We start from the raw sequence: 17,125 nt of genomic DNA, 5'->3' as shown, positions 1-17,125 counted from the left end.
AAGAAACAAAACACACACACACAAACACACAAATCACTAATATTACAAATGAAAAAAGGAAGCACCAGCACAGATCAAACATACGTTAAAAGGAAAATAATATTATGAACAACTTTGTCAAAAAATTCAACTCAGATGCAAAGAACAACTTTTTAAAAAATACTTGACAAAACTGTCACAAAAAGAAACTGAGAATCTGAGAAATCTTGTATTTATTAAGGAAATTTCATTTATCAAAAACTTTCCCCAAAGAAAATTCCAGGCCCAGATGATTTCACTGGTGATTCCTCAAACATTTAAGGAAAAATGTAAGACAAATCTTACCAAAGCTTTTCAGAAAATAAAGGAGCAGGATCTCACACAGCCCAACTCATTTTCTAAGGCCAGTATAACCTTAGTAACAAAACCTGACAAAAGAGTACAATGAAGTTAAATAACAGACCAATATACCTCATGAATATATATACAAACATCCTTTAGAAATAATACCACATCAAATCCAACAACACATAAAAAAAACAATATAGCACTACTGGTAAGGATTTATTTCAGTAATGTAGGTTGGTTAAACATTCAAAAATCAATCAGTGTAACTCACAATATTATAGGAAATAATAAGAAAAAAGGAATAATAATAATTGGAACAAATTAGAGAGAAAAAAGGAAAAATCATGTTTCATCACAATAGATGCAGAAGCACTGGATAATAAATACCACTCATTCATTAAAAAATAAATAAATAAACAAAACTCAAAATTAAGAATAACCAATACATCCACTCCTCACTTATCGACATGGTTAGGTTCCAAAGATCAGGTCATTATGTGAAAATCAGTGTTATGTGAAAATTGAGGATGACCACATCAGATCACAAAAACAAGGATGGCTACATCATTACTTACATTATTACATAACTGCCACAACACTGAGAATCACAGCCCAGCCAAGCTGACACATAACTTTAACCATCACAGTCACTCTCGCCTCAGCATTCGTTACTGCCAGATGCACGTCGTTAATGCGCAAACAGTTGGATAGTAGATCTTTTACTACTACAAATGTGAAGTGTCAGATAACGAGACAGTCAACAAGTGAGGAGTAGGTGTAATAATAATAACTGATAAAGGACATATAATAAAAATCTACAGCTCATCTCATACTCAAAATTGAATTCTTTCCCCCTGGAATCAGAAATAAGGCAAAGATGCTTGCTTTCACTGCTTGTATTCAATACTGTACAGATGTTTTAGCGTTTAGAATAGGACACACAAAAAAATAGGCATATTTTGGAAATTTGCATAGTTTGGAGAAAAGGAAGAAGAAACACTGTCACAACTTACAGATAACGTGACAGGCAGAAAAATGAAGTGAATCTAAATAATAACTACTAAACGTAACAAATGATTTTAGCAAGGTTACAGAATATAAGACTAATACAGACAAATCAATTTATTCTTCTACACCAGGAACAAACAACTGGAAGATGAAATAACAATATTTCAAACAACTGGAAAAATAAAATTATTAATACAACCCCATTTACGTTAGTGTCAAAAAACGTAAAATTCTTAGAAATAAATCTACCAAAGGCATCCAAGATCTCTACACAGAAAAATATAAAACACTCCTGACATACATTAGAGAAAAACCTAAATAAATGGAGAAATAGTCCATGTTTATGCATTAGAAGACTCAATATGGTTAAGATGTCAATTCTCCCTAAAAATGACCCAACCTAATTCCAATAAAAATTCCAGTAAGCTTTTTTGGTAGAAAAATTGATTCTACCCAAAAATTTGAAACGATTCAGAATTACCAAAGTAATTTTAATGAAGAAGAAAACTGGAGGACTTACATTCCCTAACTTCAAGACTTATTATAAAGCTACAGTAATCAAATTTGGTATTGGCAAAGAGAGAGCACACACATCAGTGAAACACAAGACAGAATGCAGAAACAGATCCATATGTATAGGGACAGATGATTTTCAACAAAGATTACACAATAATTCAAAGAGGAAAGTCTTTTTAACAGTGGGTCATACTGGCATTTGCATAAAAAATGAAAAACAACTCTTACTTTACACTATGTACAAAAATTAATTCAAAATGGATCATAACCCAAAAATGTAAAACCTAAAATAATAAAGTGTCTAGAAATCACACACATATACACACACGGGAAAAATCTTGGCAACCCTGAGGTGGCAAAAATTTCTTAAAAGGAACACAAAAAGCATAAACCTTTTTTTAATGTTGATAAATCAGACTATATCAAAATTAAAAGTACTGATCATTGAAAGACAATTAAGAAAATGAAAAGGCAAGCAAAGTTGGGGAGAAAATATTGCAACACATAGGAGATAAAAGACACGTAACCAGGATATATGAAGAAATCTTACAACTCAATAAAGACAAATAACCCAATAAAACAATGAACAAAATATTTCAATGGACACTTCAAGAAAAGAAAAGACAATATACAGAACACTAACTTTTTTTTGTTTTGGTAACATAACAAGTTATTCAACAACATTAGTAATTAGGAAAATGTAAATTGCAATCATAATAATACTACATACCTATTCAATTGGTTAAAATGAAAAAGACTAACCATACTGTCTCAGGCTGGGAAGCAAACCCAGTAATGCGTATAAATATATATAGACAGATTTATATTAAGGTGTCATGTATTGAATTGTGTCCCCCCAAAATATCTATCAACTTGGCTGGGTCATGATTCCCATTATTGTATGATTGTGTACCATTTTGTAATCTGATGTAATTTCCTTAAGTGTTGTAAACTCTATCACCGTGATGTAATAAGATAGATTAGTGGCAGTTATATTGATGAGGTCTACAAAATTAGGTAGTGTCTTAAGCCAATCTCTTTTGAGATATAAAAAAGAGAAGCAAGCAGAGACATGGGGACCCCATACCACCAAGAAAGCAGCGCCGGGAGCAGAGCGCATCCTTTGGACCTGAGGTTCCTGTGCTGAGATGCTCCCAGAACAAGGGAAAACTAGTGACAAGGACCCTCCTCCAGAATCAACAGAGAAAGCCTTCCCCTGGAGCTGACGTCCTGAATTTGGACTTGTAACCTACTAGACTGTGAGAGAATAAACTTCTCTGTTAAAGCCATCCACTTATGGTATTTCTGTTATCGCAGCTCTAGATAACTAAGACATAAGGAAACAGCTCGCACAATTGTACAGGCTGGAACGTCCCAAGCCTGTGGATCAGGATAGAGGCTTCTCCTGATTCACGTAGCTGCAGGGACTGGCAGATCCAAGATTGGCAGGTCAGAGAGCAGGGCTCTTGTTCACAGGCTGTGAAGACTGACGAATCTCAAGACTGGCAGGCAAGACTGTGAGGCTTCTCCTGATTCACACAGCTGCAGGGGCCGGTGAACCCAAGATCAGCAAGTCAGAGAGCAGGGCTCTTACAGGCTGTGAAGACTGATGAATCCCAAGACTGGCAGGTAATCTGCTAGCTCAAGTCCCAAGAACCAGAGGTCAGAGGAACAGGAGGCAGCTGCAGGATCCAGAGAGGGCAAAAGCCACAACATCCACTTATATTTGGGTGCAGGCCACACACTCAAGGGAACTTCCTTTTGACTGACTGGCTACTCACAGCAGACCCCATCACGGGTGGGGGTGATCACGTACAAACACTAAGAATCATGGTTCCGGCAAGCTGACACACAATCTTAACCATCACACATACCAAGTGCTGACAAGGGTGTGGAGTAACTGCAACACCCAGACAGACATCGTGAGCTGAAATGTAAAACGGTACAACCACCATGGAAAATAGCTTGGAAATTGTTCATAAAAGTACACACTCATACTATTTGACCCAGCAATTATAAACTCCTAGGTATTTACTCTAAAGAAAAGGTTATTTCCACAGAAAGACTTGTACATACAAGTTTTACAGCATCCGTATTCGTCATAGCTTCAAAGTGGAAACAACTCAAATGTCCATCAACAAGCGAATGCATAAACTGTAGTATATCCATACAACGGAATACAAGCCAGCAGTAAAAAAGGAACAAATCTCAAAATAATTAGATTCAAAACACGTAACTTTAAACATCATTAGGCTAAGCAAAAGAATCCAGAAACAGAGTGTATACACTATGATCCCCCTGGTTTAAAGTTCTAGAACTGGCAAACTAAGCTAAAGAGGGGGAAAAAAAGATCAGTCATTGCCTAGAAATAGAGGTGGAGGTAATGTTTACTGAAAAGAAGCACAAACAATCATATAAATGTACGCACTTGTCAAAACTCAAATTGTTCACAGAAAATGGATATATTTTACTGTGTAAACCACAGATCAATAAAGTTGGTTAAGTAAATAAAATTATAGGAACTGTTATATCTGGAATTGCAATTTAAACAAAGCAGAAGTTTCACATCTTGATAGCAGGCAAAATAAAATTCTATCCCAAAGGCACTCAACAAGAAAAAAAAAACCTTTCATGATGCCAAAGGCTATAATTCACAGAACAAAATTTAAAAGTCCTTTATATCTATGTACCAAAATATGTAACACAACTTTGACAAATTATAAAAGACTGAAGAGGCAGGGAGAAATAGATGGAAACAAAGCAATAATCAGAGATTTTCAACAAACATTTCTCAGTTCAGTCCAAGACTAATCAAATAGTTTGAAAAAAAAAAAAAGACTATGGAAGATATAAAGAAACACAATCAACAAGAAAAATGAAAACTGTACCGTAATAAAGAGAATTATGTCATCTTTTCAAGAGCACACAGAAAATTTACCCTAGATTAAGCACAAGGAAAACCTCAATAAATCTTGGAAAGGAGAATAAATTCAAAGCATGCCTAAATCAAAATGTTAAACACTAGCAATTAACAAATTAATTTTTAAGAAAAAGATTATTTTACTAGAAATTTTTTAAACCCTATTAATCCACTATTGGGTCAAAGGAGAAATAGAAAACAAAACTGCAAAATTTCTTAAGTCAGTCACAGAAGGGAAAATACTGTATGATCCCACTTACATGAAATAGGCAAATGTATAGAGACAAAAGTTTATTAGTGGTTACCAGTGGTGGGGAAAAAAGTGAGGGTCTTAGCTTTGGGGGCTCTGAGTTTCTGTTAACGGTCGTGGAATAATCTGGAAACAGTGGTGATGGCTGTACAACACAACGAACATAACCAATGTCACTGACGTAACCAATGTAAAAATGTTAAATTGGAAAAGGTTTTCTTATATTTTTACTACAATAAAACAATTTTTATTTTGCAAAATGTCTATGATGATAACAAAAATACTACAAATCAGTATCTATGGGAATCAGTGCTCTAAGAAATATCCAAAACATTAATAACTTGACAATAAAAATTAAAATATAAGGATACAAACATCTACTTCAAAAAACTAGAAAAATGACAACAAAGTAAACCAACAGAGCACAGAAGAAATGAATTAATAAAAGTAAAAGTTGGATTAGAAAAGAGAAATTTCACAGATCTAATAAAAAGCTGATTCTTTAAAGACAACCAACAAACTTAAATATCAATGGTATTATTTTTAAAAAAGAAAAAAGAAACAATGTATAAAAACACTAAAATAGATAAATACATTAGAGATGATTTTGCATAATGCTATGCAAATAAATCTGAAAAGCAAGATCATATGGATAACTTGAAAAATACAATGTAACAAAACTGAACCCAGTAGAGATAGAATGTCTAAGCAGATAAATTTCCCTAGAAAAACAGATCCGCTGTCAAATGATTTCCCTAGTCCCTAAAAAACGCACCAAATTCATATGGTTTCACTGGGGAATCTACTACACCTTTAAAGATAAGACAATCCCAATGCCAAACAGTTCTAAAGTATGAAAAACTAAAGAAAACTTACAAATTATCATTACACAAATATAGCATGAAACCTAAACCTGAAAATGATTGTACAAAAAAAGAAAACTATGGGCCAATCTTATTTACAGCTATCAAAGCAAAGCTCTATAATAAAATATTAACCAACAGAATCAATCAACACATTAAATATAGTGTATTATAGGGTCCACAGCAAGATGGCAGCATAAGTAGCTCACGTTCCACATACAAACACTAAATAAACAGGCAGAAAGTGGAAGAAACAACTTTGTCAACACTCTGGAAACCAGTCAAAGGGTTACACCGAGTAAGCAAATGCTGAATCGAGAAGAAGGTATCATAAAAACCGTAGGAAGGCTTTGGTTTTATACACTCCATACCCCACTCCCTACTCAACTCAGTACCATCTTAACGCTGCAGAGGCCCACATTCCCAGAGGAGCTTGGTTTCTGGCTCCAGAGGGAACAGAGAAGTCTTTATATGCAAATTATTGTGTGTACCTGTTCTAATCTGTCTGAGTGATACCTGAAAGACTAAAGCAAGGTGCTCATCTCGATTTGGCCTGTCTTGGAGGTCACATAGGGAGGAGGGGTGAGATGTGGGGTGTGGGGCAATTCCTGAAGACTGTAATGGCCTATAACCATCTAGAGCTGAACAGTGGGAGTAAAGTATACAATAAATGCCTAAGGACTGGAAGAAGAGCGTTTCCTCGGGAAAGTAGAGCATTCAAAAGCACTGTGTATAGGGAAAAATGGAGACAGTGACATGCATTCCCAGGACAAGACACATGCACAGAAAACACCTAACATCTTACCTGTCACCTTGGACTGATTCCCATGCTCAGTGCAAAGCTAAATGTTGAGAGTGTCCCCGTACATAGCCAATCTACAAAGATTGGGAAAGGTTTTATTTTTCCATAGTGTTATAGAAAATTTCTGTCCACGTACTAGCTGAACACAAGCTAAGAATCAGAGACTTTAGTGTCCACAAACAACCAGGAAGGCAGTCTATGAAAAAACAGGAGAAGTCACTAAACAGACTACTAACTCCTTAAACAATTAAGCAAAAAAAGTAACAGACCCTGGGAATAGGGAGAATATGATTTCTAGAGTCACCACATTATAATATTCAAATGTCCCATTTTCAACAACAACAACAAAAAAACACAAGGTATACAAAGAAACAGTAAAGCATAACCCATTAAAAACAAAATAAAGTGACAGAAACCATCCTTGTGGGAGCCAGGGTAATGGACTTTCTAGACAAAGATTAGGAACCCTGGTGGAGCAATGGTTAAGCCCTTGGCTGCTAACCAAAAGATCGATGGTTTGTATCTACCAGCCGCTCCGCAAGAGAAAAGACCTGGTGATCTGCTCCCATAAAGATTACAGCCCAGGAAACCCTATGGGACAGTTCTACTCTGAGTTAGAATTGACTCAACAGCACACAACAAAAACATAAAAGAACCGTTATTAAATATGGTGAAGGAGCTAAAGGAAAACACAAAGAACTAAAGGATAACAGAAAACATGAGCAAAACCAGAGTACCAATAAAGAGACAGAAGTTATAAAAAGGAACAAATACTGGGGCAGAAAAGTACAATAACTGAAATGAAAAATTCACTAGAAGGGTTCAACAGCAGGTTTGAGTAAGCAGAAAAAAAATTTGCAAATTAGCAAATCTGAAGATGGGACAACTGAAATTATCAGGTTTAAGGAGCAAAAAGAAAAAAGAATGAAGAAAAGTGAACGGAACCTAAGGGATTTGTGAGGCAACATCAAGCAAACCAACGTAAACATTATGGGAAACACAAAAGGAAAAGACAATGAGAAAGGGGCAGAAAAAAATATTTGAAGAAATAATGGCTGAAAAATATTCAAATTTGAGGTAAGACATGAATGTACACATTTAAGAACCTCAAACAAATAGAAGTAGGATAAATCAAGAGAGAGCTACACCAAGACACATTATAATGAAACTTTCAAAAACCAAAAGTAAAGAGAGAATCCTGAAAGCGGCAAGGGAGAATCGAATTGTCACATACAAGAAGTCTTCAGTAAGACTAAGTGCCAATTTCTCCTCAGAAACCACGGAAGCCAGAAAGCAGTGGGATGACATATTTAATTAAAGTTCAGAAAGAAAATAACTGTCAACCAAGAATTCTATATTGGGCAGAACTGTCCTTCAAGAATGAGGGTGAAATTAAGATATTCCCAGATAAATAATAGCTTCTCCATGTCATAGCATGTATCAGAATTTCATTCTCTTTATGGCTAAATAATATTCCACTGTATGTAAATTTCATGTAAACTCTGATACATGCTATGATATGGATGCACTCTGAAAATATGCTAAGTAAAATAAGTCAGATATAAAAGGACAAATATTGTATAAACCCACGTATATGAAAGGCACAATGAACAATAGGTAGTTTGTTACCCACCCCCACGTGTCTGTCAGTTTGTCATACTGTGGGGGCTTCCATGTTGCTGTGATGCTGGAAGCTATGCCACTGGTATTCAGAAACCAGCAGGGTCACCCATGGTGGACAGGTTTAAGCTGAGATTCTAGACTAAGACAGACTAGGAAGAAGGACCCGGCAGTCTTCTGAAAAGAATTAGCCAGTGAAAACCTTATGAACAGCAATGGAACACCATCTGATATAGTGCCGGAAGATGAGCCCCCAAGGTTGGAAGGCACTCAAAAGACGACTGCGGAAGAGCTGCCTCCTCAAAGTAGAGTCAACCTTAATGATGTGGATGGAGTCAAGCTTTTGGGACCTTCATTTGCTGATGTGGCACAACTCAAAATGAGAAGACACAGCTGCCAACATCCATTAATAATTGGAACGTGGAATGTAGAAGTATGAATCTAGGAAAATTGGAAGTCATCAAAAATGAAATGGAATGCATAAACATCGATATCCTAGGCATTAGTGAGCTAAAATGGACTGGTATTGGCCATTCTGAATAAGGCAATCATATGGTCAACTATGCCAGGAATGACAACTTGAAGAGGAATGGCACTGCATTCATCGTGAAGAAGAACATTTCAAAATCTATCCTGAAGTACAATGCTGTCAGTGATAGGATAATAGCCATATGCCTTCAAGAAGACCAGTTAATACAACTAATATTCAAATTTTACACACCAAACACTAAGGCCAAAAATGAAGAAATTAAAGATTTTTACCAGCTTCTGCATTCTGAAATTAATCGAACATGCAATCAAGATGTATTGAAAATTACTGGTGATTGGAATGCGAAAGTTGGAAACGAAGAAGGATCGGTAGTTGGAAACTATGGCCTTGGTGACAGAAATGATGCCAGAGATCGCGTGATAGAATTTTGCAAGACCAATGACTTCCTCATTGCAAATACCTTTTTTCACCAACATAAACAGCAATTATACACATGGACCTCACCAGATGGAATACACAGGAATCAAATCAACTACATCTGTGGAAAGAGATGATGAAAGAGCTCAATATCACCAGTCAGAACAAGGCCTGGGGCCAACTGTGGAACAGACCATCAATTGCTCATATGCAAGTTGAAGTTGTAACTGAAGAAAATTAGAACAAGTCCGCGAGAGCCAAAGTACAACCTTGAGTATATCCCACCTGAATTTAGAGACCATCTCAAGAATGGATTTGACGTGTTGAACACTAATGACCAAAGCCCAGATGAGTTGTGGAATGACATCAAGAACACTATACATGAAGAAAGCAAGAAAGAGGTCATTAAAAAGACAGGAAAGAAAGAAAAGACCAAAATGGATGTCAGAAGAGACTCAAACTTGCTCTTGAACGTCAAGTACCTAAAACAAAAGGAAGAATGATGAAGTAAAAGAGCTGAACAGAAGATTTCAAAGGGCAGCTCAAGAAGACAAAGTAAAGTGTTATAATGACACGTGCAAAAGAGCTGGAGGTAGAAAACCAAAAGGGAAGAACACACTCGGCATTTCTCAAGCTGAAAGAAATGAAGAAAAAATCCAAGCCTCAAATTGCAATAGTGAAGGATTCTATCGGGAAAATATTAAACGATGCAAGAAGCATCAAAAGGAGATGGAAGGAATACACACAGTTACTATACCAAAAAGAATTGGTCACCATTGAACCATTTCAAGAGGTAGCACATGATCAGGAACTTATGTTACTGAAGGAAGAAGTCCAAGCTGCACTGAAGGCACTGGCGAAAAACAAGGCTCCAGGAGGACGCACTGCATTGGGCAAATCTGCTGCAAAAGACATCTTCAAAGTGTTGAAAAGCAAAGATGTCACCTTGAAGACTAAGGTGTGCCTGACCCAAGCCATGGTATTTTCAATCACATTATATGCCTGCAAAAGCTGGACAGTGAATAAGGAAGATCAAAGAAGACTTGACACCTCTGAATTGTGGTGTTGGCGAAGAATACTGAATATACCATGGACTGCCAAAAGAACAAGCAAATCTGTCTTGAAAGACAGATGCTCCTTAGAAGCAAGGATGACGAGACTATCTCTTACATACTTTGGACGTGTTGTCGGGATGGATTAGTCCCTGGAGAAGGACATTATGCTTGGCAAAGTACAGGGTCAGTGAAAAAGAGGAAGATCCTCAACGAGATGGACAGACACAGCGGCTGCAACAATCGGCTCAAGCACAACAACAACTGTGAGCATGGCGAAGGACCGGGCAGTGTTCCGTTCTGTGGTGCAGAGAGTTGCTATGAGTCGGAACTGACTCAATGGCACCTAACAGCAACAAGTTTGTTACCACAAGACCTGCCCTACAAAATGCCAAAAGGAGTCCTTCAGATTGAAATGAAAGGACATTAGACATAACTCAAAGCTGCATAAATATAAAGACTGTGGTAAAGGTAATTTCATAGGCAAATACAAAAGCCAGCTTTATTATATTTTTGGTTTATAATGCTACTGTCATATCTCACATGATTTAAAAGATAAATGCATTAAATATAAGTATATATTTATGTTATGGTGCCTATAATGTACTAAGATGTAATTTGTGGCAATAACAACATAAAGTAGGGGGCAGAGCAGTATAAGAATAGAGACTTGTACATTATTGAAGTTAGGCTGATATCAATTTAAAGTAAGTTATTACATATTTTGGATGTTAAATATAATCCCTATATAACCACAAATAAAAGATCTAAAAAATATATACATAAGGAAATGAAGAGGGAGTCAAAATGATTCACTACAAAATAATCAACTACCACAAAAGAAGGCAGTATTGGAGGAAATGAACAAAAAAGGTATAAGACACACACTCTTGAGAAGCTATTTCTCCAAAGAAGATATACAAATGTCCAATAAGCACATGAAAAAATGCTCAACACAATTAGCCATTACCAAAACCAACCAAAACCCACCGCTGCCGAGTCGATTCTGACTCATAGCAACCCCATAGGGTTTCCAAGGCTGTAAATCTCTAAGGAAGCAGACTGCCACATCTTTCTCCCGTAGAGCTGCTGCTGGTTTCCAACCGCCAACCTTCAGCAGTAGTCAAGCACTTTAACTATTATATTACGCCAATTAGCCATTAGGGAAATGTAAATCAAAAACCACAATGAGATACCACCTCACACCCACTAGGATTGCTTTTAGGAAAAAAACAAAAACAAAAAACAGAAAGCCAACAAGCGTTGGCGAGGATGTAAAGAAATTGGAACTATCATCCATTGCTGGTAGGAATGTAAACTGGTACGACCTGTGTGGAAAATAGTTTGGCAGTTTTTCTAGGTTAAACACTGAGTTACCATACGACCCAGAAATTCCACTCCTAGGTATATATACCCCAAAGATTTGAAAGCAGGACTCCAACAGATACTTGTACACCAATGTTCCCTGCAGCATTTTCCTGACAGCCAAAAGGAGGAAACAACCCAAGTGTCCATCAACAGATGAACGGATAAACAAAATGGGGTACATACATACAATGGAATATGTTTTAGCCATAAACAGAATGGAATTCTGATACATGCTATGACATGGATAAACCTTGAAAGCATCAAGCTAAGTAAGGCAGATACAAAAGGACAAATATTGTATAATCCCACATATATGAAATATCTAGAAGAGGTAAATGCACACAGACTAAAGTAGATTACTGCTTACAAGAGGCTGGGAATAGGGGAAAATGGGAAGCTACTGCTAAATGGGTATTGATGGAGTTTGTTTGGGGTGATCAAAAGATTTTGGAAACAGAACGTGGTAAACCGTTGCACGATATTGTGAATATAATTAATGCTGCTGGATTGTACATTTAAAAATTGTTAAAACGGCAAAACTTATATATATCATGGCACAACAAAATTTCAAAAAATAATTATGGTCAAGTGAATTTATTCCAGGAATACAGGATAGCTTGATATTAGGAAATCCATTCAGTATCATTCATCTTACTAAGAGATCTAAGGAGAAAAAAATTTATAGTATCCATGATGCTGAAATGATTTAAAGAAATTCCACTCATTCCCAGTAATTAAAAAAATACTCAATAAAATAAGAATTCATGGTTAGTACCTAAACATGAGAGCATATGTAACATGTGACAAATATACAGATATACATTAATTACACAGATGTAGATATCTACCACAGACCAAATGCCAACATTATATGCAACCGAAAAACAGTGGAGGCATTATTGGTCTAAAAGAGAACAATAGAGGTATTCCTACTGTCACTTCTATTTAATATTAAATTAGAGGTGTTAGCCAACAAAATTATGAAAGACAGCAATTAAAGGCACAAAAATGAGAAAGGAAGAGGTAAAGCTATTCAACACACAAATCAATAGCCTTTATATATATAAAAGCAATGACTAAGTCAGGCGATATAATCGCAAGCAAAACAAGGAAGTATCAAGGAATAAGGCTAACATTAAAAAAAAAAAAACAAAAAACAAAAACTGTACGAGAAAAACTTGAAACAGTTCTAATGCGTATGAAAGTTAACTTGAACAGTTATACCATATTCTTGGATGGGAAGACTCATCATTAAAAAGACAGCAATTATCCTTAAGATCAGTTCGAAATTTAAAATTATTTTCAAGAAAAATACAAAAAGTTTTTTTTTTATTGGTTGGTTTGTGAGTTTTTGTCTTTTTTTGGGGGGCGGGGGTGTGCCTAGACACACTGATTTTAAACTTATGCGAAAATAAACAGAAAACATGTGTGGGTGGGGAGACCAATACTGAGGGAGGGATGGTTCTGTCAGATATAATACATAAGGCCTCTGTCATTTAAAAAGTGTGATACTATAGCTAACATCATACTCAAAAGACAAAGACTGACAGCTTTCCCCTTAAGATCAGGAACAAGACAAGGATGCCCACTGTCACTATTGTTATTCAACATCATTCTGGAAGTCCTAGACAGAGCAAATAGGCAAGAAAAAAAATAAGTAAAAGGTATCCAAGTCAGAAAAGAGGAGGTAAAAACTACCCCTTTTCGTAGATGACATCATCCTATACATAGAAAAATCCCAGAGTCCACAAGAAAGCTAACAGAATAAAAGAATTCAGCAAAGTGGCAAGGTACAAGGTCAACACACAACAATCAGCTGGGATTCTACACACCAGTAATGAGCTAGCTGAAAACGAAAAGGAAGGAAACATTACCATTTACAATAGCATCCAACAGAAAAAAGTACGAAGGAATAAATTTAAGCAGAAAGGTGAAAGACCTGCACACAAAAAACTATAAAGAATGCTTTATAGTTTCTAGGGTCAATATAGTTAAGATGCCAAAACATACCCAAAGCGATCTATAAATTCAACACAATCCCTATGAAAATTCTAACAGCTTTCTCTACAAAAATGGAAAGGCCAATTCACCCATTTATATGGAAGGACAAAGGACCTCAAATAGCTAAAGCAATCTTTTTTCTTTTTTTGTAGTTGGAAAAGAGAGGGATATTTTAATAGCCTTTCCAGACAACAGTGGATATTCTTCTTTGATGCCATATCAAAATTCAACAAGTAGTACTTTACTAAATGGTAGTTGCAATGTAGAATATGAAACCATATCAATGAACTTTTTGTACTAATTACACTAAAATCCATTGACCTATCTTGCACTTTGAATAGATCTTTATCCCCACTTGCACCCAAGCACCATCTTTTTAATTTCATTGTGATAAAATATACAAAACATAAAATTAAAACCATTTTAAGCATAAAATTCAGTGACATTAAGTACATTCACAATGCTGTGCAACCATTACCATTATTTCTAGAAAATTTTTACCATCCCAAAAAGAAAATCTGTACCCATTAAGCAATAACTTCCTATCTCCCTTCCCCAAGTCCTTAATAATTTCTGTTCTACTTTCTTGTCTCTGAAGGTACGACTCACATTTCCTGACTGCAAAACATAGTATAAAGCTACAGTAATCAAAACAGCCTGTTACTGGTACAAAAATAAACATATAGACTAACTGAAAAGAATTGAGAGTCCAGAAATGAATTCAAACATCTATGGTCAAATGGTTTTAAACAAGGGTGCTAAGTCCATTCAATGGAGAAAGAAGAGCCTCTTCAATAAATGGTGCTGGGAAAATTGGATTTCCACATGCAGAAGAATGAAACAGGATCCATGCCTCGCATCATACACAAAAACCAATTCAAAACAGAAAAGATCTAAATGTGAAAATTAAAGCCATATGAAGAAGAAAATACAGGCGTGTGGCTGTAGGACAGATTATCAGAACGGATTATCAGATATGACAACAAAAGCATGAGCAGCAAAAGACAAATTATATAACTGAGACCTCATAACAATTAAATACTTTTGTTCATCAAAGGACTACATCAACAAAGAGACAGTTTATAGATTGGGAGAAAACTTTCAGCAACCATTTATCTGATAAGAGTCTAATATCCAAAATATATTCTCCTACAACTCAACAAAAAAAGACAATGCAATCAAAAAATGGGCAAAGGACTTGAACTGACAGTTCACCAAAGAAGATATTCAAATGGCCAACAAGCATATGAGAAGACGCAAATCAAAACCACAATGAGACATCACTTCACCCGGATTAGAATGGCAATGATCAAAAAAAACAAAAAACACTAGGTGTTGGAGAAGGATGTGGAGAAATCAGAACCCTCATCCATTGTTGGTGGACATTCAAAATGATACAGCTACTGTGGAAAAGTCTGGCAGTTCTTCAAAAGGCTGACCATGGAACTACCATATAACCCAGCAATCCCAATCCTAGGTATGTATATACCCAAAAGAAGTGAAAGCAGGAACACAAACAGCAACCTGTACACCAATGCTCACGGCAGGACTTTTCACAATGTCAAAAGGTGGAAACAACTTAAGTGTCCATCAAAAGATGAATGAACAAAATGTGGTTCATATATACAATGGACTATCATTCAGCCACAAAGAGAAATGAAGTCCTGAGACATGGCACAACACAGACGAACGTTGAAAACATTATGCCGAACAAAAAAAGCCAGTTACAAAAAGCACAAATACTGTATGACCTCTTTTATATGAAATAAGCAAATATACAGATACCAAAGTTTATTTATCAGTCGTTACCAGGGATGTGAGGGAGGGGAAGACGGGGAGTTTTTGCTTGGGGGCACTGAGTTTATATAATGGTGGTAGAATATTTAGGAAAAAGACAGGGATCAGGGGTATACAAAATGAAGAGTGTCATCAATATCACTGAATTGTGCCAGGTAGAAACTACTGAATTGGCAAGTGTTTTGTTGTGCACATTTGCACCACAATAAAAAAAACTCTCTTTAACAGTGTAAAAGTATTCTGGCAATAAAAATACAATACTGTTATATGTAAAACTAATACTGTTTCAAGGGAATCTAGGTAAAAAGAAAACCATAACTCAAAAATTACCATTTCTGTATCTATTTGGTCATTATACAATACCCAAATATTACTAATTGTAAGTTTTCTTACAATAAAGTATTAAAGGCTTAGATTTTTTTTAAATGGATGGTTGGAATAATTTCCATTAAAATACCTTTTCAATTTTAATGTTTAGAGTTATTAACCCAATTAAGCATTCACACTCAATCATTACCAGCAAAAACAATAAACATATCCAATGTGTGCACACATACATATATTAACAGCTAAAACATGCACATCACCTACCTGTTTGCTTATAAATTGCTAATTCTTGTACAGTTTCCAAAAACTGCCAAAATTTCTCATTACTTTCTTCTGCCATAAATTCACTATTTAAAAACAAAAAAAGTAATCAGTCAACAGACGGAAATGAAAAATGGTTTAGATACTCTATACTTTAGAACCAAATGATAACTTACAGTGAAAACAAAAACTAACACCAAATTACTGATTTCCATGTACTATAAAGCAAAAAGAGAACAAATTGATGATTCCTACTCGAACTAGTTAACCTAAACTGCAAGCATATACTCTCAGGAAGAATGCATGCAGATATTGTTTTTGGCTCTTTCTCACCATTAACAACTAAAAAATGGGTCATTTATTGTATTTCTCCATGTGAAACACCACTGAGAAGTATAATTTAATGGTAATAAAGAGAACACTATATAAACGTTGTTGTTGTTAGGTGCCGTCGAGTTGGTTCCCACTCATAGCAACCCTACGTGCAAAAGAACAAAACACTGCCCGGTCCTACGCCAACCTCACAATCGTTGCTGTGTTTGAGCCCATTCTTGCAGCCACTGTATCAATCCATCTCGTTGAGGGTCTTCCTCTTTTTCACTGACCCTCTACTTTACCAAGTATGATGTCCTTCTCCAGAGACTGCTCCCTCCTGATAATATATCCAAAGCACGTGAGACAGAGTTTCATCATCCTTGCTTCTAAGGAGCGTTCTGGCTGTACTTCTTCCAAAACAGATTTGTTCGTTCTTTTGGCAGTCCATGGTGTATTTAATATTCTTCACCAACGCTGTAATGCAAAGGCATCAATTCTTCTACGGTATTCCTTATTCACTGTGCAGCTTTCGCATGCATGAGGTAACTGAAAATACCATGGCTTGGGTCAGGCGCAACTTAGTCCTCAAGGTAACATCTTTGCTTTTTAACACTTTGAAGAGGTCTTTTGCAGCAGATTTGCCTAATGCAATGCTTTGTTTGATTTCTTGACTGCTGCTTCCAGGGGTGTTAACTGTGGATCCAAGTAAAATGAAATCCTTGGCAACTTCAATCTTTTCTCCGTTTATCATGATGTTGCTTATTGGTCCAGTTGTGAGGATTTTTGTTTTA

The 17,125-nt window shown here is 36.0% G+C and overlaps 1 protein-coding gene across 1 annotated transcript in view; it reads right to left on the bottom strand.

Moving 5' to 3' along the window:
• Positions 1-17,125, bottom strand: part of UGGT2 (UDP-glucose glycoprotein glucosyltransferase 2) — a 189,255-nt gene that overhangs the window by 169,449 nt on the left and 2,681 nt on the right. The window contains exon 2 of the mRNA XM_004371389.2: positions 16,023-16,105. Within this exon, the coding sequence (XP_004371446.1) occupies positions 16,023-16,105 (83 nt within the window). The remainder of the gene's footprint in view (positions 1-16,022; positions 16,106-17,125) is intronic.

The sequence above is a fragment of the Trichechus manatus genome, unplaced genomic scaffold (assembly GCF_000243295.1).
Source record: "Trichechus manatus latirostris isolate Lorelei unplaced genomic scaffold, TriManLat1.0 scaffold00013, whole genome shotgun sequence".
Taxonomy (NCBI): Eukaryota; Metazoa; Chordata; class Mammalia; order Sirenia; family Trichechidae; genus Trichechus; species Trichechus manatus.
This window is presented reverse-complemented; position numbering and strand designations above follow the sequence as displayed.